General features: G+C 39.5%; 1 protein-coding gene across 1 annotated transcript in view; it reads right to left on the reverse strand.

Annotated features, from left to right (window-relative positions):
• Nucleotides 1–24,331, reverse strand: part of KHDRBS2 (KH RNA binding domain containing, signal transduction associated 2) — a 319,671-nt gene extending 295,340 nt beyond the window's left edge. The window contains exon 1 of the mRNA XM_063389417.1: nt 24,022–24,331. Within this exon, the coding sequence (XP_063245487.1) occupies nt 24,022–24,112 (91 nt within the window). The 5' untranslated portion in view covers nt 24,113–24,331. The remainder of the gene's footprint in view (nt 1–24,021) is intronic.
• Nucleotides 24,332–26,094: the final 1,763 nt, after the last annotated feature.

Genomic DNA, 26,094 nt, shown 5'->3' on the forward strand with positions numbered 1-26,094 from the left:
TTTTTTGTTGTTTTTTTTGGAGGTGGTTTTTGGTTTTGGTTTGGGTTTTTTGGGGGGATTGGGTGGTTTTTTTGGGGTTTTTTGTTTGTTTGTTTGTTTGTTTGTTTTTTGGTTTTTTGTGTTTGTTTGTTGGGGTTTTTTGGTTGGTTTTGGTTGGGTTTTGTTGTTGTTGTTGTTGTTGTTGTTTATTTTTTTGGGTTTTTTTGAAAGGATAAAAAGATTCAACCAATAATTTTCCAGAATACCTCAGTAAAGCCTATCTTCAACCCCTGGAATAACCTCCCATGGTAAATCCCCATCACTGGATGTTTTCAGTACATGATTGGTTGCAGTGCTAGGTAATCTCATACAGGCCCCCCTTCCCACAGAAAGTGAAACCAGATAATCTCTCAAGGTGTATTCCAGCTTGGGCTGCTCTATGACTCTCACTCCCCTTTAGAATAAATTAAAGTTGCTTTTTCATAAATCATTGCAAGTCAGTCATGATGTAGTTAACTGTACTTTGTCTTTTCCTTGTTCTTTAAAGTAAAAGGACTAAACACACCAATTGCTTCCCATAAAATTAACATATTTTCATTTCTCATCCTTGCCAAGTAAGATATTCTGACAATATTGTAATTATTTTCTGTTAGCAGTTAGTTACATAAAGTTACAGTTGGTCCTGTAGTACTTTATCCTGCCCTAAATACCACATTAAAGGATAGGCTCCTGTCCAAAAAGCCTTACCCATTAATCTAGTTACCCAAATCTAGGTGCATCTTGCTGCATCACATTTATAATCTGGAGCTTCATACACACATCTGAACAGCTGTACCTAATCAGAAAATACACATATAAGGAAATTCTGCCCTCGTGCAGCTTCCTTTTCATCACAATCAACAGTGTTAACTCTGGCCATACTGCTATTTCAGAAGCAAACCACTTCTCCAGTTGTTTTCACCATAATCAGTTTTTAAACCATACCTAAATTATGCTACTTCCTCTGTCACTATTAATTTTCTTTGCAGCCTAGTATGAAAAATCTTATCAAAGGCTTTGTGAAAATCCTAGAACATTATGTCTGACAGGTAACCTTTATGTACTTTACCTACTTTTTTTTCAAAGAACTCCAACAGACTAAAAAAGAACACTCTTCCTCAGAGAAATTCGGATACTTTTTCCCCATCACACTACACAAACACTCTACTCAGTCTTTAATTATAATCTTCATCTTACCCAAAATTCTCAAGAAAACTCCTAGACTGTAACTCACTATATCTCCTGCCTTCTCCCATAAGGACAGTATGACAGTACTGACACTACAGTCTTCTTTAAAAATTACTGGTTGGAAATACAGTGTGCTTTACCAGTTTTCCATTTTCATAAGTGGTTTGATTCAGGATATTTAAAATGTGCATAACATTCTAAATATACATAACACTTCACAGATACGTAGTGATGGGTCAAGTCTATCCTGTGAAATTTATAACCTACTAAATAAGGCTATTTAGAGAAACACTATCCAGATCTAATTAACTTTTGCTTTATTTCATATTTCTACAGACAGAAATAATATTCGATTCAGTCAGATGTTTTATGAAATAATAATTTTGATTCTCAGTATAGAGAAACACAACGTGTAAGTGAAACAAATACTATAAAACTAGAAAGCTGTATTATACATGTGCATATGTGTATAACTAGATAGAGTGTGTGCATATATATATATATATACACACACACATATATAGTTTTACCACTAACACAAGCTTCCATAAAATAAAAGACTGATAATTATTTCGGAAAGATTAGGGAATTAATTAAAACAAAAAGGAAAGCATATATACTAATAACCAGTCTCAAACTACTGTGTTGCAAATAAGATCATCCACATCAAATACACTCTCAAAGCTGTTTGTTCAATACAATATCATGGTAGTTTTCACAAGTGCAATTCAAATATCAGGGTTAAAACTGGGATTGATTCCTTCTTAGAAAACGTGAAGCTCATGCTCAGACCTTATTTTCACAAGTGCTTGATGAGCTAAGGAACACGTTGTACTTAGAGGTAACATTCCAGCATTTTTTTTTGTTGCTTTTTTGTTTCACTGGCATCTCTCTGGCCTACTGACATAAAAGAAAGTGGCTTGGAGCAGAGGCAAAATGCCTCTGCAGGTCCTGGCAGACTAGGAAATAGTGACCTTCTCTAGCAGTCACTCTTGGAAATGCTAGCTGGGGGAAAATGAGATGAAGCAGCACTGAAGAGAAATGAGCTGGCAGTTTTGCCTCCAAGCAAACTAATATATATGTGTGACTCCTGGGGAGGAACTGTTCAGGAGCAAAGAGCTACAATATCTGCATGGTTATGCCAAGATGTCACTGCTCTCTGGAAGCAAACTCTACATTTTTGCTGGTCACTGACTGCTGAACGACACTAGCCCGGTTTATAACATTGCTGTGCTACCTTTATACAAGAACTGATTTGCTGTGGGGTTTTTGGAAGCTGTTTGGCTAACTATTGTTTCTCCATTTTTTTAATGTTTCTTTGTATTCTCACACTATTTCCAGAAAAAAAATTGGGGGAAAATTAAAATAAAAAATAAAATAATTGGCTTGCCTGAGAAACATTTAGTGCAGGAAAACCAGCACTAGTTTGCCATGTGGAGCATACACAGGGACAGACACCAACTGTGTTCAAGCAGCATAGAATTGAATGTCTGCATGAGCTGGTGAAGTTCTGGCTACAGAGTTAGGAATAAGAAGGCAAACGTTCTCGGGTATTGAAAAGCAAGTGGAAAGGATACAAGTATTTTAGCTGTTTTATCTATTTGGGTTATTTGCATAACACTAATTTTCATGAGTCATCACTACTCTTAAAATTTTCAAACAAATGTGTTTGTAGAATAAAGTAGTTGTATTTGGGTAGAAAAATCATTTAAAATTAATAATTCATCTATGTTAGACCAATATTATAGTTTTTCTTCTCCTTTGTACTGGAATTTGGTGTTTTACAATGCATGAATAATGATACATTAGAAGAATATAACTATCAAAACCAATTCACAGGTATATTTTTGTCCTTACATAGTAAATTTGGATTTACTAGCAATGTGTTTCCGAAATGATGCTATTCACTGCTTTTTACTATAAACCAAGTCACACTTTTAGATCAAGCTGGAATTAAAGGGAACACTATTAAGTAGATTTCTGACTAGTACAAAGAGACATTAAAGATAATAACAGATAACATCAAGAAACCCAGAGCTAATAAGTTCCTCTATCCTTGCAGTCTTTGTTAAAAAAAGAAAAAAGATTAATACAGCAAGATAGCCTTAAAGCATGAAAGATCTTGGAATAGTTTTAGGTTAAATACTACTTAGATAAGTCGGTTTTTAGTTATCAAACTGGTTGAGAATTTATACTCTATATATATAATAGAATTGATACTAATTTCATAGAGGTAAGATACAGTGCAAAGCTCAAGCAGACAATCCTGACTAAAATTGTACTTGCCTCACATAAGGCAGACCACTTGCTGCAGCATGGTCCAGGAACTGTGTTCAGCTGGGATTCTGGTTAGGACAAACATCCTTGTACTTCAGCTGTCAGCAGGGCCTCTGCAGTCAGGGCCAAAAGGATTCCAACTGCTTTGTGGCAGCTAGCAAAAAGCAAGAGGAAAGACAAGAAGAAGAAGGCAAAGAAACAGTGGCAGAAGTCTTTAGGGAAGAAAAAGGATGAGGAGAAATCACTGTGACTTGGAGAACTGGCTGAGATAATGCTAATACTGCTAGTAAGTATATTTGAAAAACCAAGATTTTTGAAAATTTTGAAAGACTGAAAAGGCTAAAACACTACCAAGATTCAACAGAAGAAAAGGAAATAATATCAAATTTTAAAAAATTAAAATTATCAGTAGAAATTAATGAATTCTAAACATTAGAAAGATACCAAATAATTGCTATCTCAGACTTACTACAAATCATGGCATATCTGCTTTTGCAGCAAACAAATTTCTAAAGAGCACTGAAAATACTTCAGCTTTTTAAACCAAGTATCGTCTAGATGAACAATGTTCATTTCTACTGAACATAAAATCCTCCTTGCACCAGTACTCTACACAGGTTACAGTACGTCGTGCTTTCAATGGGATATCTGGGAAGATGCTAGCAAAATACATTCTTTCTATTAAAACTGCAGATAATTTTTCCAGCTGGTAAAACCCAAGGAGCAATTTAACAAAACTGAGCTTAGAACAATGCATCAAAAAAGAGACAAAGCCCATAAGAAGAAGAGCTAGGAATTAATTTTGTTTACCTGTGTAAGAGTTCTGTCAAAATTATACCCGTATTTTAGGATGAAACTGCATGCACACCCAGAATTTTTAGGCAGCCCATGAAGCTTCAGTATCCCACTAAACTTGAAAGAAGCCAGTACAATAGAAAAAAAAAATTAAAGATTCATACTTTCAAATTCTATCTTTTTTTCTTAATTCCTTATAATTTAATCTCAGAATTGTAATTTTTAACTATTTTGGTAGACTTAGAGATTATTTAATTGAATTTTTTCAGGCTGAAGATCAAACAGAGCTTTACTAGGACAGTTTTTCAAAACATGAAACTGACATTTAACTTACTCAAAATGCAATTACCTTTTAGACTACCAAGAATCTACCATCTTAATAAAAGCTTAGGTTAAGGAGGACATATTTATTAGTGTCATTGAGATAATTGCATTTGACTCTCTTTGCTGGCTGTAAGAACTTTAAACAGCAATTTTATTATCTGACCTAAATGTGTAAGTGATAAGCAAAACATGACTTGGCAAGTGGCAGCTTAAACACCTCCTGCAGCCCATCATGCCTTAAGAGACATAATATGTTTTTAAAATAAAACTCCAGAGAAAAAATGTTGGTCTGCTTCCTGCAAGGAAGAACTCCAGGGTAAAGAAGTCAAGATATTGTCAGAGAAAAAATAAACTGATTAGGAAGAGTCATATGCCAAACAGACACAGGCACACAGTTGGCATCATAACTAGAGATTAATGCAACTCCAACCTACATTAGTTTTAATAAAAAATTATTTTTCAAGCTGCTGCATTAGGTGGACATTTAGCATTGCTGAACGTGGAGACAGAGTTGCGGTGTCAAATGAACAGAACTGAACAACACTGATCTCACTCTAAGCAGAAAATCACACACTGGAGGATAGCAGAGATCCCACAAAGCAGGCATTCACAATGTGTAGTCAGCAAACTGGGGCACTCACTCCTGCAGCATGGTTTATTATCTGAGCAGGAAAAAACAGCCGCAGCCATTCAGTGTTTGGGTTCTTGGTAGAGCTTACACCATTCCTTTTCTGCATCCATCCACCTGTATGAGAGTACTAAATGGCGTATGTTAGAGGCAGAAATGCTTTATTTGGTCTGAAGACTTGCAGTAGTCCACAAGGAACATCCTCTTTAAAGTGCACACAGCGGTGCACGTCTCTTGGAATTTAATCCCCAAGATGCTGTCCCAGAACAGTATTACAATTTACGTCATCTCATTTCACTCACTTTGCCTTTGTGATGCTTCCAAAGCCCCAAACTCGGCTGCGCAACATCTCTGCACACTCTTGTTAAAACAAAACAACTTCACAGTACTGCAACAGCAGCATTTTATTAGTAGGTATCGCATTTTAATCTGCTTATTCTTTGTCTGTGAATCTTCCATACATCCAATTATTCCAAAACGTTAATGTTCTGCTTGTGTTTTGCTTACTGCTTATTATTGGTTCCACAACAACAATGAATCGATGTAATATTGTATATAGCCTTGCTCCCAAGATAAGAGAAAGCACTATACACCCTACACCGACTATGGTAACCAGACAGCCTTTAGTCAATATAAACACATTGATGAAAACTTTTTTCTACTTAAACAAAAAAGCAAGTCACTTACAGGTTCCATTTCAGGGTAAGACCAGATACTGTATTAAAAAAGAGAACTACGGTAACACAACCAACAAATCTACTGAAGATTTCAAGAAATTACAATGCAGGAAATCAAGTGCCAACAAAATAATACATTTCAAAGGAGGCTGCTAGCTGAATCCAGACTTCTGGACTGTTATAAACTACTCCAAACCCAGTTCAGAATGAGTAAATAAATTTAATTTGAACGCCATTAAAAGTTACAAAGCAAAGTGGGGGGTGGGGGGAACAGCCCTGGGAGCTTTGTGGGACTCCTTCTACCCACCAGAGGCTCAACTCACAAAATGAGTCTTTTATACCCTGAGCCTCATTAATATTCATAAGCAGTCCTTATCTATCCTCCTCATTGGTGGAGTCCTCATGCCTTGATGGGTGGTGAGATGTTACTCTGTCAGCTCTCCTAGCAACAAGTGCCCCCCCACACCCCGCAGCCTCTTCCAAGGGCCATCAAAACTATATTGTAACAACAAAAATACATATCAAAAGAACTGAAAACCCCAACAAAACTTCTCCCCACCACACTCAACAACCCTTTCTCATTTGCATGAGCCAATCATCATCCCTTATTCATAACAGGGCTGAATGGATGAGCTGTGTTGGGTTGACCACTGCTCTATCACTGCCCTCCTCAAATGGACACGGGAGAGAAAATACAGCAAACGTCTCCTAGGTTGAGAGAAGAGAAGGGAGGGATCCACTAGCTATTTATTGATACCAGCAAAAGAGACTTGAGTTGGGGAAATTACTGAATTTATTACCAATTAAATCAGGGAAGGAAAATGAGAAATAAAACCAAACCTTACAATCACCTTCCCCCTCCTACCCCTCCCAGTCTTAATTTTTGTTGAGGAATCCATTCAGTACCAGTACCTCAGTGAGCAGCTGCAGTGGGAGCCCCAGGCTGAGCTCTGGGAGCCCAAACCCAAAGCACAAGGCTGGGAATTGCTGGCCCTTTGCAAAACAAAGGGCCTGGGGACCTGTGGCCTGGCCAGGGGACTGGAGATTCAAGGACACAGCAGAGCCAAGGGTTCCAGACTTTCGAGCTTAGACTGTGGGAGGATAAAAGCCCAGGGGGTCCTTTGGGGTTCCTCCTCAGGGGCACCAGCTTGAGCTGCTATTTTTTTTTGTCATTGCACCAAGACCAGTTCATCTGAGACTCTGCTGTGGGAATCTGTTTTTCAGCCAGCTCAGAGCCTGATGTGACCGTGTGAGTGTGGGGGTGCAGCTGCGAAGGCACCTCGGTCCCAGCTCAGGTGAGCGAGTGTGACTGGTAGAGTGGCTCCTGGGTGGCCAGGCAGGGACTTTTTTTTAAAACTTTATTCCTGATTCTCTCCCTTGTTGCCCCATCGGAAGTGCCAGGCATTAAGGCTCGTTCATCACACATTGACTCTGCCACTTCTTTCTCTTCAGGGGAAGGACTCCTCACACACTTTCCCTGTTCCAGCATGGGGTCCCTCCCATAAGTGACAGTCCTCCATGAGTGGGTACACAAAAATATAATAGGATTAGAAGGGGGCAGAAGCAGCTTGCTATTAAATAAACAAAGAAACGTCTAGAAGATGAAAGTGTTGTTGTAAGAGGTACATTAAGAAAACTGAATTATTTTGCAAAACTAAGAACAGTGCAGTCTAGACCCTGTTGTGAGGGCAGGAAGGCCTTCCTATCCAGGCCAGGATGCATGGGTTATTGGTTGGTACACTTACAGAGAAATTGAAGAAAAACTTCTAAATACCTTATCTGAGAGAAAGGATGGAAGAAAATCATAGCTTCAATACTAAACTGGAAAAGATCAAAGGTTACCAAAAAAACCAAAGCTATTAGAGATGGCACTGGAAAACACACTCATGGATATCCCCACAGGGAAGAGATCAACTGAACTGGAACTTTAAATGAGCAGATAATGTGAACAGTGACACCTGGGTAGGAGACATCTCCAGGACAGAATCCAAGGCTTGATGATGGCATTTACGGGCAACTGTGTTTTGCAGCGATCAGTTTCCTGACGAATAACAAATGGTAAAAGCTTTAATATGTATTACCACCATATACTGACATAGCACCTCACACCTACCTCCTATAGCTTGTAATCCAAGTGAGACAATGGCATCACATAACATAGGACAATTCACGAAAGGGAAAGCAAAAAGACTATGAACAAGAGCAATAAAAACAAAGTAAACATTAAAAACTTCCGTATGCAAGATCCACACTATAGGGTGCAAAAAACTGTGACTTATTATGAACATGTACATATAAAGTAAGTAGTGTGACTATGACTTCCTCCCCTGCTCCCATGTACTATGTAGCTTAAGCAACAGGCTTCCATATAGACACTTCCTTCCAAGAAAGCACCAAATGGCTTTTGCACCCAACAGGACCACTGAGTGAGGAACCACGGAATAGATGGCAGCCAGAAAAGATGGTCAGAGGGCATGGGATATTCAACCAATTCAAACGAAGCAATACCAACAACCAAACAAATTATGTATTTCAGCCTCTAAAGAAAACTTCTTTTCTTTACTAGCAGTAATTATTCCTCAAGCACGTCTTCCCAGATTTTCTCAAAAAGGCATGTGCTGCATCATCCCTCAGTCCGATGTTCATGCAATTTACCAACACCAAAGAGTTACTTCTAAAGTACCAAACAGAAATAATAGACTTCAATATGAGTTATACCTCAATTCAGGCACGAGAACAACCTCAAAAGTTAACTTTGAACATCAATATCTAGGTTTGCTAATGACTAGTTACTTGTAAACTTCTGCAGTAGTAAACAGCTGAAAGATACCCCTTAAGGAATGAACACAAATGGACATCAAAGACTCAACTTTTTCCTCTGCAGTTGTCAGGTATTTTTCTTAAAGGGATAATAATAATGTTATGATAGCTGAGATTAGCTGGCACCTGAAAACTCTTTTTCAAAGGTCTCCAATAAATTGTTACCGTAAAATGGTACTATTTTTCTTTCAGAATACCTCTTACAGTAAGATCATTATCTCGGCAGTACTGAGACTTGCCTCTGGACCAAACATCCCTTCCCAGTCCATGTACTTCAGGCTATAAGCATTTAAATCATGAGAGATGGGGAAGTTATAGAATTCAGAGGTCACAAGCTTATGGCCTTTATACTACTCAGCATTCAAATGAGGGACTAAATTCCTGAGGGCCTTTTGTCAGCCAGATGAAAAAGCACCCTATAGACTACTACAGGCAATAGAGATGTCTCACAGGTTATGAGACAGTTTTACCGAAATTCACTCACTTCTCCAGAGGAAAGAAATGAATAGTCAGTTGCTATCTGGATTGAAAGCTCCAAGGACAAACACAGAAAATTTTAATTATTGAAATCATACCCACCAATATTGAATTAATGAACAAAGATAGTGTTTAAAAAAGTATCCAAAACTTCATGTCTTGGCAAAGTGATCAGCTCAAAAACATTTTAGTCTTTCAAAATCTAAAATCACTTTGATATCAATAGCAGCATCATGCACAAAGTGAAGCTGAAGGCTGAAGCAATACAATGCAGATACTCTCAGCAGATTCAGAGTTAAGGGAACTTGCTTTTACTAACCAGTATTGTTATGCAGCAAAACTTTTTAAGTTTTAAACCATAATAGAACAATTTTCCAACGTAGGGATAGGATAACACTGTAAATACTATTTTGTTAAGATTTGGGAAAGGTTTTGATGTTGTCCTCTGTCTCTGTTGTCCCTGTTGGCAGAAATCCCAGAAGCCACCTGTGCAATAGAATTAGGAGTCAAGAATGTATTTTTGGAGTGCACTGAAAAAAATGTATCATTTTCAATCAAGTAGAAAAAAAAAAAAAACCAAAAACTTGCCCCAAATACCTAATTTACTTCCTCTCATTCACACATCCATGAAACATTTATGTTTGAGCTCAGGAAAGCAACATAATACTCTAAAAGCAAAACCTCACAATATTAAAGTACAGTTCAATCTATTTTCCCCAGCAAACTGTATAGTTCACTAGCAAAGTATGATATGCCACTTTAAAAGTACAGCTTAAATTTACCTGTTGCTATTCTTACTTTAAAAAGAACAAACACTTCTGTTAAATACTGCAATGTTAAAAATGCAAAACAGTTCAAACATTTGAATTCAAACAGAAAATTAGCTTTGGCATAGGTGGAAATCACTCTTAATGGTGTGACTGAAATTAACCATTTTGCTCTGCATTGCCCTTTTTCTTTAAAAATACAGTACTGTGTAATTCTTTTCCCAGAGTATGTTCGGCCTGATCAGAATCCCCTCACAAAGCTGCTGGTTATGAAAAGAGCTCCTTGGAGCAGCAGTAGAGCATTTACTATGCTCTACTTTGGCATCTAGACTTACTTTTTGCCCCAGTCTTTCTTCATGCACAAACCGCATATACGCAGCCAAAATGTCCAATCAAATCCTTCCTCCTTAATTCCCCGAAGGGACACCTAACAAGTTTGACATAACACACACTTAATAACAAGGCTTTCACTGATTTTCCTCCTCAGTTTTTGTGGCATGCTTAAGAAAAGGTTAATTTTGTTCTGTATTAGTTTTACCAGAAAGCTTCAGATTTTCTCATCTGTGCCTTCTGTTCTGAGCTAAGCAACATCTGAACTCATTATTTTTATTTGACATTTATGATCTTCTTACATACTGTCATACTTAATTCCACCACTACTAGACTCTGATAGAACAAAACACTTTCTATGGTGCAAGAAGACCATCAAACAATTTTGAAGTCAGTTCCTTGTCATAAAACGTCAGTGAGGTCACAGCTCCCGAAAACCATCTCCAGAAGCTTCTGACGCTTTTAATAGTTTTTATTTAACCCAAGCAAAGGAAAGCAAATATGAAGCTACTAAATTTCAGTTATATTTTTCTACCCTGTTTAAATGAAGATTGACAGTGTAGAGCTATATGAGCAATATCTAAGGATGAAGAGAGAAACTGGAATTTGAATCTAGCGCAAGATGCTCAGGAAAAAAAACCCAAACCTGTTTGAAGGCTAAATACTAGGTTTCAATGAAACAGACTAAATTTGACACATGAATAAATCCATCCACTTGGGACTGTAGCTGGAAGACAGTGCTCTATAAAGAAGCCAAATCTCACATTGGAAGAGTTTGGAAGCTAAATAAAAAGATCATGGAACTCAAATGCTGCAGCTAACAACAACCCAAGGAACATTACACTCATTAGTATATCCCAGGAAGATCTACTTTTATAGGGCTGAAGATAATAACATTTAGATCAGCTACACAGATCCCCAGTGATTTGGAATATTTCTCAAAAGAGTCAGAGAGCTGAGTTAAGAAACAAATGCAGGATGTTCAAATGCAGGAGAAAGATTAACACAATAAATTGAACAGAGTGCACTGTAAGAAAAAGGTAACTAGTTTGTGTGTCCCATAAGACAAATTGAAAGATAGCCAAGTGCCTTGGGATAGTGAACAGTGTAACAAAATCCCATCCCACCCAGACATCTAAAGCAACCAGTGGAGACTACTCCTGTCTAAACTACACAACAAGCAACTCCAAATACGGAGTAAAAAGAAAAGAAATTATTTAGTAAAACAATCTCCATTTTCTAAGCATTCTGGAATAAACATGACAAAAACGGCCACATGACATCTTGGAGAGTACTGAAACTGCCCACCTGCAGCAGTTGAAAAGCCAACAGCTTTTGTATTTTAAGTGTAAAGAAAACAAAATGCCACCATTTGTTAATAGGATTCAATAAGAGAGACACAAATATCAAAGTAGGTGCTCTCATCTGAGGTACAAGTGACCAGAAAACAGTATAGAAAGATCTGGCAGTCACAATTCCTCAGAATTTGACAAAAAACAGAGTTGAACAAAATCCATAAAAAACATGGTTGCACATAAAACAGGAATTCCTATTGCCAGTGTTGCTAAGGAGAAGAACTATTGTCTAAAGATGGCTGGCAGAATAAATTTTCACTTGCTAAGGTAAAACATGAAGGCCAAACACTTTATGGACTCTGGGCAAAACCCTTGGTAGAAAAAAAATTTTTGTTGCCAAGATTGGAATTTGTAAAAAAAATATGCTAAAAGGCATGACTGTGACTGCGGATTATGAAACATCCATTAAAATTTATCCAAGTAATATTTATATTGAGGAAACCACTAAGGCTTGTAGCTCATGTCAAAAATAAAATCAAACAGAAGGAAAATTCATCATTGTGATAAGAAAAATCATGTCTCTGGAATGCTGTGGGCAAGATTTTTATTATGTTAGTTGGGAAGATGGGAAAGGGGCAAGAGAAACCAAACCATAAAGCTATAAGACTTTGTGTTTGGTTGGTTTTTTTCCTTGATGAGTGTTCTCTCCCTTTCATAAAATAACCTATTGAGAAGATGCTATGTCTAATACAATCCTGCATATCAATTTTATTAGTTTATTAATCTGCTGTATATAAGATGTTCTGTAGTAGCCCACAGTTCAGTGGTTTTTTGATATACATAGAAGTATGGCTTAATATGGATTTTAAATACTTTTAAATATCCCCAACTTTAAAAATGTGAAAAAATAATATAAAAATAGAATTATGCCTTAAAATTGTTCTGGAGTTTGATTCTGAACCACTGTTAGAGAACAGTACAAATCATGAACAAAATGTCAACGAAAATCACATTGCCAGAAACTAATGCAGGAATTCCCCCCCTCAGATATTAACTTATATAAGGAAAGTGACCAAATTTATTTTTTAAAAAGTGACCACCAAAATCTGACTGGAAATGCCAGATGTACTCAGTATTTCATTGAAGTCAAACTGGTGAAGTCCATCCTTGAGCCTCAGCTCTGGCCTTCATCCAGCTGTATGCTGGGTCAAGCCTACAGCACAGCAATGCCTCTCTCCATGAAGAACGCTGGTTTTCCTGAGAAACTGAAGCATGGCAGAGGGCAGAGAGTAGCACTATACTCCAAGAAGGGGGCTGCCCTGTACAAGCAGGGGAAATCAGGCTGTGGTGCTCACCCTGGACTACACCTGCCTTACAAACAAGATGCAAGCAGCACATATCTACAAGACAATGCAGCAAACTGGAAGACAAACATTTCATCTCAAATTTCATTTAGGTCACACATTTCGTGCTTCTGACAGCTACAATAGAGTCTGCTGCAGGGGTAATAACCTTATAATATCTTGTATGGCATTGTATCTTTTCCTAATTTGCACTTCACTTTTTTATTTTAAACCAGTGTATGGATCTGAATTACCCTTTACTGAGTAGCTCCACAAGTGCTAAAGCTGTCCAGAAATGCCTTCCAATAAATAAATTGTAACATAGCTTTCCACTGTCTTACAGAATGTTTTTATATATATTTAAATCATATCTTTATCAGGATGGGAAACTTAATTTAAACTTAAATGACCCAATTTGAGTCATTCCAATTGTTGTCTTTTACCATGAAAGCCAGCAAGATGCAAAATCCAACATTATAGCAAACCAATTTTACCTTAAAATTGTTAGTCAAAACTACCTTTTAACTCCACTACTTCATGCAATCCTTTTTACTGTTTTTTCTTCCAAGTTGTTTTTATCATCTCCAAACATTTTGTTTCAGTTCATGGATATCACAGCAGTGAGTTTACAAAACACAGGACAGTTGGCTGCATACTGGTGCTCACATCACTGTGAGTGCTGCCGCTCTTTCATCTCCTGCAGTCTCCACAACTGAACGCTTTCTCAGTATAATCCTGGCACATCTGAACTATCTGCTGTGCAATCCCATAAGGCTGAATAAAGTGTCCACCATAATCATCTCATCTTTGGCCTGAGAACTTAGTGAGCTGTAGCTGATATAAATGAAAGTCCAAGTTTACAGCTCCTAACACTAGTACACTCTATTCCAAAGCTTGAAGACTATTACGAGAAGAAAGAAGGGAATTCCATATCTAAAATTTCAATCTGTTCAGTCTTACAATCCTCCTACCTTTTAAAATAAAAAGTGTAAGTAAACTATTAACTAGCTAACCACAGCTCCAAAAGGACTGCAAATGTTGCTATCATGGAAGATCTCAGTTGTTCAGAGAATCACTGTAACACAGATTGTTGTGTTTATTTACTGGATAATTTAACGCATATATATATGAATGGCAGAAACCTACACAGTCCCTCTGAACACATGAAATACAATAGTATAGAAACTATGTCATTCTTAACAAAACCTTTTCAGAAAGAGTTGAATTTCATTTTATTTTTTTAAATAAACTAACAGCATTTTCAAATACTTATTATACTACTTTTATCTACCCATTTTAACTGAATAAAAATTAACTAAAAGCTTCCAGAAGTCCTCACTTAATGTTCAACATTTTGTGCTTTCACAAGTTGCTTAGAACTGAAGTAACTAAATATTTTTCACCTGTTAAATTGGTATGTTCTTCACTTATTTCATCTTCTTCTCTATATCTATGCCTCTATTGCTACTTCCTTTTCCACTTCCCCTACAATCTTCCCATTATTTTTTCCTCAATTTGATATCTTTCCTCATTTTCTCTTCCCTTTTCCCCATTCTTCCTTCTCTCTAACTCCTTTTTCACCATGAAAAAATACCCCAACCTTTAAATAAAGGCTGTGAGAAGGGACAGATTGAAATTTCAAGAATCAGAAAGTTGCAGGCAAAGTTCATAGCAGCTTCTAATTATTCTTTATTTGTCTCCAAATCAGGCCATCTTAAGTGTTTGGATGAATGCAGAATCCCATCAAGTTCCTGCTTTATGTCAAAACCAAGCTGCTCCATTTCCACCTTATGCTGAAAACATCTCCCACTTCCACCACAAGAAGCACTTGGATAGCTTACAGTACAAACATTCCTTTAAAAAGGCATTATATCAAAATATTTCTAGCAAAAACTTAGTCCTCTCTTCCCCCTTGCATCTGACATATCATTCCAGATTATTCATACACTTTGGAGCAGCAAGAGACTTTTTGTGCTGAACAGATGGTTTGTGTGTTCTAACAAGCTGGTACTGCATGAACATCTTTTTGTCATGCACAACTCAACATAAACTACTGTATATCCTGCTTACCTCGCAGCTTAGTCTTCAGAAAAATAAATGTAACAAAGTAGGTAACATGAACACCTGTTTTCCCACATTCACTGCTGACCTGGGATCCCTTTGACACTGATGAGTAAAACCTTTCTTTGCAGATTTATGCACAACCTGATCTCTTGGTGTTTGCACTAAACCATTTGCAGCAAGTAAAGCACAAACCAACCACTGCTGTAACAGGAGCAACAGCATCTGGACAACCCCTAACACATCAAATGGAACCAGGGCATTCTGCAATATTGTATTTACAAAGACAGAATGATCTTTTTAAACAGGAGTGTAGGATCAGAAAAAGGAGTCCATGCAATATAAGAACTGAGTGTGGTGGATTACCCACCAAGGGCTTTTGAGCATAGTAATAAATCAATATAATTCATTTATTTATCCAGATTTGCAGGTATGAGAGGATGTTATTTCAAATTTTACAATGAGCTAAATCCTACTACTTTGCACACACGTATTAGTGAACTAATTGCAAATCTGTACCTGTGCAAAAGTTTAAGCTATTAGATACCAATACACCAATACAGCCCTATGGAGACACCAGGATCATAAGCATCATTTACCAAAACTAATTCTCCATCTTCTTGTTGAACAGCTATCTGAAGACAGGAAGGAGAAAAGTCTCCTGGAATTTATTTCATCAGTCCTTAATTTGCCCTTCAAACAACAAAACAAGAGACAGTAAGTCACTTAAATTTGGTGCTGCTCCTTTCAGAAGAACTGGAGAAAAACCAGTTTAAATTAAAATGGGAAACTCAGGGAACCAGCTCCATAGCTGCAGCAAATCAGTGTAATCCTAAGTATTTAGGAAGAACAATGTCTCAATCCTTCCCCACGCAGCACACTCTGACCTCAGAGCAACCCCTGATAACACCAAAATGTTCTTTCCACAATCTCAAAAAAGATAAAATGCAACAAACAAGTTTGCTTAGAAATATTTAGAAAAATCAGCAATATAAGCCTACATTAGCAGAAACACGGAGACAATAATTTACACTGTGAGATGTATTTAACTCAATTTTTCAATACTGAAAAGCCATTTTAAAACACAAGCACACGGTCCCTGATTTGATGGCAAGTTCTCTAACTTCAAGCATTTGAAAGGGAGCTTTGAAACATGTACTTAAATCCCAGAGAACATTAAACTAAGGGATTTGTTTTCTTCCTCCAGTGCTCAAACCTCTTAGGAAAACTGTTTTTCCTTGATTTGCAGTGCTGCTCTTTGGAAGTTGACTGATTATGAGCCAGGGGTTTTGATTCCTACTTTTGCTTTTGCTGAAGACACACCTGCCTTTACCAGTTAGCAAAGCTAAAATGCTTCTACTACAAAACAAATAGACATTTTTTCCAGCTCCAAAGCACAGCAAAAAGGAGAAAGGCAGATTTTGATAAATCTCTTACAGACTAGCACATAGTATTATTTTTCTAATAATTACATTGATAGCCAGAATTCAAAGTATTTTATGAATCAAAAGCTTTTGACTTTTTTTACATCTTTCAGTATAACCCTTACAACACCAGACAGACGCTAGAATATCTGATGAGCACTCCAGCAGGTGCACAGAAATTCTAAAACAGCAGTGACCCACCCTATCTTTCAGCCTTTGCATCATGCTAACCCAAGAACAATAAACAGAACTGCCCAGTGCAAACAGAGCATTTGAAGTTTTTGAGATATCTTTGGTTATATCATATGCAGCCATATATGATCATCAAAACTCTGTTCCATCTTAATTAAGTGCGGATAATCTTCAATATTGCCATATTAGCATTATGAGAAGTTTTGTTTGATGATTTTTTCAGTATTCAAACTAAAAAATTCCTTTTCAACAGCAGAGGTTGTGAAATCAGGAACAGGCATTATTTCAGGAAGGGTTTTTTTTTTTGGTGGGGGTGGAAGGTGGAGGTTTTTAATCTGCTGAAAGTCTTAAATAGTTCTTCTAGGTTTTATTAGTTCCAGCTCTTTTTAGGATAAGGAAAATAGCTGTACTCATTTTCAGCAGGACTCTAATTAAAATATGACAGGATTTACAGAGGACTGTAATAACCAGGATTATTTTTGCCAGCAAATTTTTAAAAGAATAATTTTGTTCTTAAATTAATAAGAATACTACACATTTCTTATGAAGCTCTTTTCACATCAAGATCTCAAAGATTAGAATGAAATTTAGCATCAGTCTCCATCTTACAGATGGGAGTTTTAGAATGTATTCATTGAAGATATGTAGTACAAGCCAAAACTCCATGTACTATGCACATCAGATCTTTACATGAGTATTAAGGTTTTCCATTTTTCTGGTCAGACTGCACAATCTTATTTTTTTATACAGCCAAAGATTAAACTGCAGCATCAGTAAAGCTGTATACTTTACACACCTGATTTTAAAAACTGTCTGCTTCCTTGCTTATTCTGATGTAGTGCACTGATACCCATTAAAGGACTGAAAAATGCAAGGTGAAGAAAAAGATGAATGCACACCTTCTTCAAAATGCCTAGCAGGATACACCTGCAAAACAGATTTTTTTTTCCTATTGTGTATGCTTTAACACCTCAAATCCTGATGAAAACACTCTTTCTATTATTTATTCTCAAAATATTTTAAAGAAAACTGCATACTCTAAGGTCAGCTGTGACAAAACTCAATTTTCCTCCACATTCAGCAGTTTGCTGGAGAAAAGAGATTTAATTGAAGCAGTTAAAACCAGCTTATTTTTGAAAAGGCCCTCTAACCCTGAACTGAGTGCCAGGTGACTGCAGTGAACGTGCCAATCCAGAAAACAACTATTTTATATGAGCAGCATGTGTAGCCTACAGTACAGCTACAAGGCACAGAAAGGTGTAACATATTCCCATTTTAATAAACCTTGCAGAGGAACTACCAAACAGCAGCTACATTTATGCCTTCTAAAACATATCATACTTGGAGCTTGAAACCTGCGTCCCTGTGTCATGGAGGAAGTGTTTCATGGCACTGCTTGGGTGGGTTAGGCAGATGTTTAGCCTATATTGGAAGACTCGTGTACAGGTCACTGTCATATCAAATTTTATAGACTACGAAATAGCCCAGCATGCTCCAGCAAATCTCGTTGTCGGTATGCACTGTCTGCATATTGCCTAAATGAGAGAAGTATACATTCAGTGAAGAAGAAATTGATGTATCTGCTGGACCCAACTAGCGCTTTTCCAGAAGGTGCCAGGATATGAAACTCTATTTTGGCATGTGGAGCCCAATCATGCCACCTCCTGGTTGGGAATGGCCACTCTATTCTACACATTACACAGGTGTTCAATGCTTAGGAAGTTAACAGTTGACTGGAATTTTCTACTCTGCTATTCAGGGTACTCTGCCTTCTCTTGGTACTAACTGCAAATACTACCAGTTTGCCAAATTCTTGAATTTTAAAATGCTTACTTAGAGGTAAAGAGGAAGAGAGATGGACAGTTACAGCAACTGCACCCTGAATGCATTCACCAAGGAGACTAAATATGACATAAATTTACTAAAATAATTCCTAGGACAAGTAAAAAATATTGCTCGCCTTCAAGGAAAACATTCACTTGGCCAAAAACCAGCACTTTGTTGATGAGGCTCTGGGCATCCAGATAAACCTCAGCAAATGCCTTTGACCTTCCCTTAAACAGTAGGTACTACATTGTGCTATTTGCACTGAATTGCACCTTTAGCAGCTCCACCAATTCAAACAGCACTATTTAAAGAGTAAAGCACCTTTTCTTTTAAACCAGGGTATCAGAATCTAACCTTCCATTACTGCGCTTATATTGCTGCCTCTTTGCAAAACAATTTACTGTGTTTCAAAGTAGAGGTTTTCTAAGATCACAGATCAAATGGTCCTAAGCTGCTTCAGATGTCTGAAAGAATTTTATTATTTTAATTTTTTAAAATCACATCTATAATTTCTTTTTTCTCTCCTCTGAAGAAAGTCTGCTTTTTATGACTAAAAAGCTGGGGTCAATATAACATAACATTTGCTTTGTTATACTCAAATATTTTTTAATATTTTGTTTTCTGTAAATCTGGTTTTCACATGGGATTCATCTGCATTACATTCTGCAAGGCAAAAGCATGTCCTATTGGCTATACCAGTCAATAAATCATATTTGTATTACAAGGACGGCCAGATAGCCCACTAATGGCAACAGAAAAATTCCCATTAACTTGAGTCAGCTTTGAACCAAGTCCGTAATGCCTAGCACATCACTACTTTATAGAAATTGTAAGTATCTTGTATTCATCTAGAGTTTGCACTTTTTATTGAAAAGGCTCCAAATGATCAATACAAATCCAGTTTCTAATGAAACCAAGGTACCTAAAATACACGCTCTGAATATTAGCATGTTTCCTGAGTCAATCTACCGGGAATTTACAGTGCATTTCTTGAGACAGCAAAGCAAACAATGATTAATATCAACTATTTTGTGAATACAGATGTCTTCTCAGCTGATATAAACATCAGGAATAAAAGAGACAATAAGCAGAATAGTGACCACTCACAGATTAATATTAATGTATGAATTTACATTAACATTTTACATTAATCTTCTTTTAGTCCAAAGGTTTGTTGAAACAAGTGAACTCATAAATTTGGAAGCATATTTCCATAAGCAGTTTTCAATGAAAAAATTTATAAAAATTAAAAAGTATCAGAGGCTTGGTTTTAGCAGGTCACAGGCTTGATCAACAGCCTTTCAGGACTAGGGCTAAGGATATGATTGTCATATTCTATATTTCCCAGACAAATAATTTTCAGATAACAACCTTATTATTTTCCCAGGTTTTTAACAGAAACACACACTCCTGAACTAAAGTCGCATTCCTATATGAAAAGAAAATCAATCTGCAATAATCCAAAGAAACTCCAAACTTACATATGACAGTGTATTAGCTGAAATCCTGAATATAAGAGAGAATAAACTTGCATTATGTCAACAGTTTTCTACCAGCTAGAACTACTACTGCATGCTTGTATGAGAGACCCTACTAATGCTCACTAAGTGCAAAGGCTAATCTTTTGAATAACCATGTGCCATCCTACAAGAAGCCTGTATGGGGATGATAGCTGAGCTATATGAATCTAATTTACACAACTTGGAGGTTTGACGAACTCTGCTATGCCACATGGAATGATCTAGGGACTTAAGATTAAAATTAAAGGCCTGATTCTCATTGCCTTCAGAATGCCAGCTGAAATTCCGAGGTCAATTGCACTGTCATTATAGAGAGAGAAATTAGCTACCTCATTACCCTAGTAATGCTGATATTTCCATGGGGAGTGATGCTCTTACTTTGGCCAGCTCTTTCCAATACGTCTTTTTCCTTTATGTTTATATTACAAAACACAAAGCTGGCTTTAAGAATACACTACGCAAGATATTCCAAAGCCGCACATATAAAAGTAAACACACACACACATATACACACACATAGATAATTTGCTTGACCCCAAAAAGTACATAGACAATTAGCCTATTAAATGGATTACTGATATACAACCAGTTTTGAACTTCCACACAGTTCCAGCTGGTTGTATCTTTCTCTGTCATTCACACCTTCACAGCTCAAGTGACATACTTATTTTTATATTCATAATCATAGACATCTTACACAAAACAATAAATATTTACAAACATGCAAAAGTAACACATGTAAGCAGCTGGTAGCTTTCATGGTAGGGAGCAGCACTAGAACTAGAGCAGAGCTCTAGAGTGTGCTTCAGTATAAGCACAAGACGGGTACAAAAGGTACTGCTCGAGAACATACTCTTCACTTTTGACATTTCTTATCTAACCAAGCATTACCTGAGTTCATACATTTATTAGGAGATCTCCTCACTAAAAGCAGAACAATCTTACCTGAGACAATAGCTAATGGTAACCAGTATACAACAAAAGCGTTTAAAACTATACACGAAACAGGCACACTTCCAGCTCTTATAACAGCCTAGTACACAAAACAGTTCCCGTGATATGGAAAAGCCCTTTCCAATAGATGGAGATTAGCTCATTCTTTAGAGTTCAACTACCTATTACAATTTAAAAGTATTTAATTTTCATAACTGAATGGATTATATTCTCAGAATAAGTATCTTCAATGCATTTTGCAAAAAGTTTGAAAAAACTTAAGCTGAGGCAAATATCACCAGCCACTCACAAGTCTTTCCAGTAGATGACTTACCAATGACTTTTCCATTTCTAACAGTGCAACAGTCAAGCAGGATCTACTTCTACATGAAGAAGAAACGGGTTATAACCCATGGGGAAATCAAGTATCTTCTGATTAAGGCACTCAATTAGCCATTTAGAGACTAGGTTCATTGTCAGAATCCACAACAGATTCCCTCAGTGATTTTTAAAGAAATTGGGTTTTCTCTCCACACCTTGTATTGAAATAGCACTAGTACCTTTTCCCTTATCCTTCTTTACGTTGGTTGGTAAGTACGCAAATACTCTGTCAAAGGAAATGTCACTTTTCTGGGGATTTCACTAGACCCCGGTAAGGACTACAGTAAGTGATTTCTAGTCATCTCTTAATGGTGAGGGCTAAATAGCTACTGATTCAAGTACACATCTGACACAGGTCAACCTGAAGGACACAGACCTACATATTGAAAACATAAGCAATTTCTTGGTTTTAATATTGGGTTGTGTACACCAAAACACACAACCAAAAAAATATATATACAACAGAATCAAACAAACAAACAAACAAAAAAAAAAAAAAGAGGGGGAAAATGGGCAGTCTTATCTTTATAAGTAAACCCACTGTGGCAAATCAGAAGCATTTTTCTGGAACACTTATCACTTGTGTGCCCTTCTGCAGTTTCTCACAGCAACACAACTGTTCTCAACCTCAGGTTTTAGAAGCCAACATGAAATAACACAGCACTTTCAAGTCAGAGTGAATGCTTGAGGCTCTGAGCTCCAAAGCAAATCTACACTTACGCATTTTATACAAAATGTACTGGCATCAAAAATGCTTAGGACACCATAAAATGAACACCTGGCTGGCATCGTTAGGGATATAGCTGATTGCACATTACATTCAAAGGAACAGAAATGCAGAGTCTCAAAACACTGTTTCATCATGAATATAACCCAGAAATTATTCACTACTACAGAGATTCTTCCACCAGGATCCCATTTTCTTCTGGCACCCCCCCAAAAAAATTCTTCCCATTCTATAAATTTTCTTTCTATTTATACCGGTGTATTAATTTTAACTTTCTTAAGTAGTAACATTCTTACCTTGGTTAAGTGTTTCAACAGTCATCATATGTTAGACTCTACAACAAATCTCTAGAAAGCTTGACAGATGGTGTTTTGAAGGATAACGCCAGGTACTTGGTGTGAATCTGACATTAGCATTCTCTCAGACAACTCACCTTCATATTTTAAAAAATCCAGTGAATTAATGCATAGTCTGACTTATGCTAAGAAGGAATGAGAAAACTGTTCATTATTCAATCTCACAGTAGCTCAAAATGCAACTTCCACATGAACTTGATGCCTAGAAAAAACAATTTTATTTTCCGTTTTTTAACTTTTCTTTGCCTACTTTCAGATTTGTCCTTCCTGCCTTTTCCTCCTTTCCCAGACACACACACACTCTCAGTGGATACTTCCCCCCTCTGGGAAAAGATCGAACTGCAAGGTTCAAAAAATATATTCCTCTAAGAAATAAGGACTTTGTTTATGGTATGATTATTAGAAAAATAACTGTAAAAAGCAGCATGGCTGACTCTTTAGCAGCAAGGCAGCTATGACAAAAGAGTACTAAATGGGTCTGTCACCACACTGAAATCAGTATGAATTTCAAAGCTATAAAACAGAAGCACTCCAACAAAACCTAGACTCGGTATCTTCATTCACAATCAATAGAACATACATTAAGGAAAGACAATATGAAAAGTGCTGACAGAGGAAAAACACTTACTGCTTAGCATGGTAAATCTGAATTAGTTATGATTTTCTTTAAGTCATAAACAGAATTTGGGAAATTATTTGCCAACTCTGAATGTGAGTTTATTTGAATATGTGACTCTCAAGGGCCTGACCATACATTTCTTTGCTTTAGTCTAATTTAAGAGTTTGATAGGCTGTCTTGATTTATGCATCATTCTTTACTACTTCTTTTCAACATTAGGTTCCAAGTTTAACAGGGTTTGTTTTTTAAAGACTATTAAAAATCGAAAAAGAAAAACATGTATAAGAGGAACATAATGGATTACACTGGCAAAAGTTGAAACTCAGTACCACGAGGTCTTCACTCAACAGCTACATTGAGCATTTATTAAGAGGCTAAACGATAAACTTTCTAAAAAACCTCTAGCTGAGGTCCAACTAAACCTCTACTCCAACTAAAGCAAGGAAAGCAGGGTGAATTAGACTGAGTAACAAAATGTTATGACCAGTGTATTCTGATCCCCGCACAAAGCCAAGGGGAAATCATCATGTCCTGGATAAAACTGTCATGAAATTGATAAGCCATATCCAATCAATGTCTGACATCGCGCAGTCGACTGAAACAGCACCGCATTAACGGCATAATAGTATTACCATATAAACCGTATTACTTCAGCGTGGAAAACAAGATATAACGAGTGCAATGAGACACAGCATCTGTCTTTGTGTAAGTGAGCCCGGGAACCAGGGGAGCGCCTCCCGCAGAGGCGCACCAGCCGCGGCAGAGCCGGCGCACGGCGGGCGAGCGCGGGCGGCGCGGAGCGGGGCACCGGCCGCAGCCGCCGGGGGCTGCTGTCGGACGGGTCCCTCGGCGCGGCTCCGGACGCCCGAGCCCCGAACCGCCGCCGCCCCGAGCCCACGCGCGGCCGGGTCCCGCCGCGGACCGCTCCGCCGCCAGCCCGCCCGCCCGGAGACCCGATTTCGTTCCGTGTCAATCGGCCGCGGCCGCCGAGCGCCGACCCCGAGGAGCGCCCCGGCCGGGGGAGCACGGAGCGGAACCTCACCGTCTTCCAGGAGGCGCATCGCGTGAACAAAGCAGGGATCCAGGCTGTCCTTCTCGGCCATCAGCTCGGGCAGGTACTTGTCCTGCTCCATCGCCGCGGGCACGCCGGGCGGGCTGCGCGGGATGTGGGGCTCGCCGCTCCGCGCCCTCGGCCGCCCGCTCGCCGGTGGCCGCGCCGGGGCCGCCCCGCAGGTGCCGCCGCCCCTCCCGCGGCGGGCGCTGCCCCGGCCCCGGCCCCGCCTCCGCCTTCCCCTCGCGCCGCGCGGGGGCGGGCACGTGCGCGGGTCGCCGCGCGCCGCTGCTCGCGCGCTTTCGCCCCCGCGCCTCCTCCTCCCGCCACTGAGCGACCCGCGGCCACCCGCGGCCTTAAGTAGGGAGGCGGGGCCAGCCGGGCCCGCCCCCGCCGCTCCCATTGGCGGCTGCGCCCCGCCGGGGGCAGGCTCGCCGCGCCATTGGCTGTCGCCAGGCGGGGGCCCGCGGGCGGCGGGGCCGGAGAGGGGGCGTGCGCGAAGGTGTGTGTCTGCGTGTGTCTGCGTGTGTCTGTGTGTGTGTCTGTGTGTCTGTATGTCTGCCTCTCTCTGTCTGTGTAGTGGTTTAGGGCTGGTATTCCCTAATTTACTGCTCCCACTAAAGCCACGCTGCCACTCGCTCCCCCCACCCCTTTTCCCCTTCCTTGTGGCAAGCCAGAGAGGAGAACTGGAGGAATCGAAAGTAAAGATCACTGGTTGGGATATTTACTGGAAACAGCAATGAGATAAGAAAATGAACAGTAACAACAACGATATTAATAGCAAAAGTGTTTGAGAGAGATAAGTGATTCTCATGCAAAATGCTCAGAATCAGGGTTACCCCACCGGTCTCACCCCGCGCTTACTGGACCCTCTCTAAGGAAGAGACTCCCTTCCCCCATAACCCCAGCGCCGGCAGTGACCTGAGGTGATGGCAGAAAAACCTCTGGGTCCTGGCCATGCCCCCTTCTGGCTACGGCAAATTTAACTCTGTCCAGGCAGGAACCGGGCCAGTCTGTCTGTCACTGTGCGTGCCTTTGTCTGTCTGTGTGTCTGTCTTTGTGCAGCTGCGTGCCGCCGGTGTCGCTGCGCTGGCCGCCCTGCCGTGCCCGCCGGTTCTCTCCCGGCATCCGGCGTGCGGCGGCCGCGGCCCGGAGCGTGTAGCCGTGGCCGTGTCCCTACGCGCGGCCGCGGCTCTGTGCCCGCCCTGACTCCGCGCCGCCTGCGCGGTGTCCGCCCCGCCTGCCCGCACCGCTCGCCGGGCGCTGTCCGCCGTGCTGAAGCCGGAAGGCGGCGGGGCTGCCCGGCTCTCCGGCGCTGCCCTCTTCCTTCTCGCCCCGGCGCCCGCCGCAGCCCCCTGCGCCTCCCCCGAGCTCCGCCGCGATGCCCGGGCTCCTCGGCCCTCCGGGGTCCCGGGAGACGCCTCGCTAAAGCGGTGCCGCATCGGCGGCGTGGCCGTGCTGGAGCTGCCAGACAGCTTCTCCCCCGAGGATGCGATCAGAGCATCGGCGACCGGGCACCGCCGGTCACAGACAGCGCCGAAAATGTCTGCCCGTGCCGGCTGCTCGGCGCTGGAGAGGGCGCAGCAGGGGCCCGGCGGCCCCGAGGGAAAGGGGCGATCTCTGTCGAGGAATGCCTGCTGCCGCTGCCACGGCCCCACCTGACAGAATCAGAGCTATTATACAATTAAACTGTCTGCACCGGGGTAAATAAAATTGATTTTAATTAGAGTTTAGCTTTAAGTGTACATTTACTTTAGGTTTTATTTATTCAGGATTTCCCCCCAACAGACCATACAGTAAACTGTTTTGATTTTGAAAGTAAACGAAAGATGCCTAACTCATCTCAACTCATTAAAACTCTATTTGTGGGACTTCAAGAAGAAGCAGTCTATGGCACCATACACCTTTTCGTGCTCAAGCCCTATGCCACATTCTTTCTTAGTATGTACCACTAATACTACTAACTGAGTATTTACTCTAATGAAATAGACAGTTGTTACAATAATACATTTGTGAATGGCCTAGTACTGTTCATTTCAAGGTGTTGTGGTGGTGGTGGTTTTG

This window comes from Prinia subflava, chromosome 2 (assembly GCF_021018805.1).
Source record: "Prinia subflava isolate CZ2003 ecotype Zambia chromosome 2, Cam_Psub_1.2, whole genome shotgun sequence".
Taxonomy (NCBI): Eukaryota; Metazoa; Chordata; class Aves; order Passeriformes; family Cisticolidae; genus Prinia; species Prinia subflava.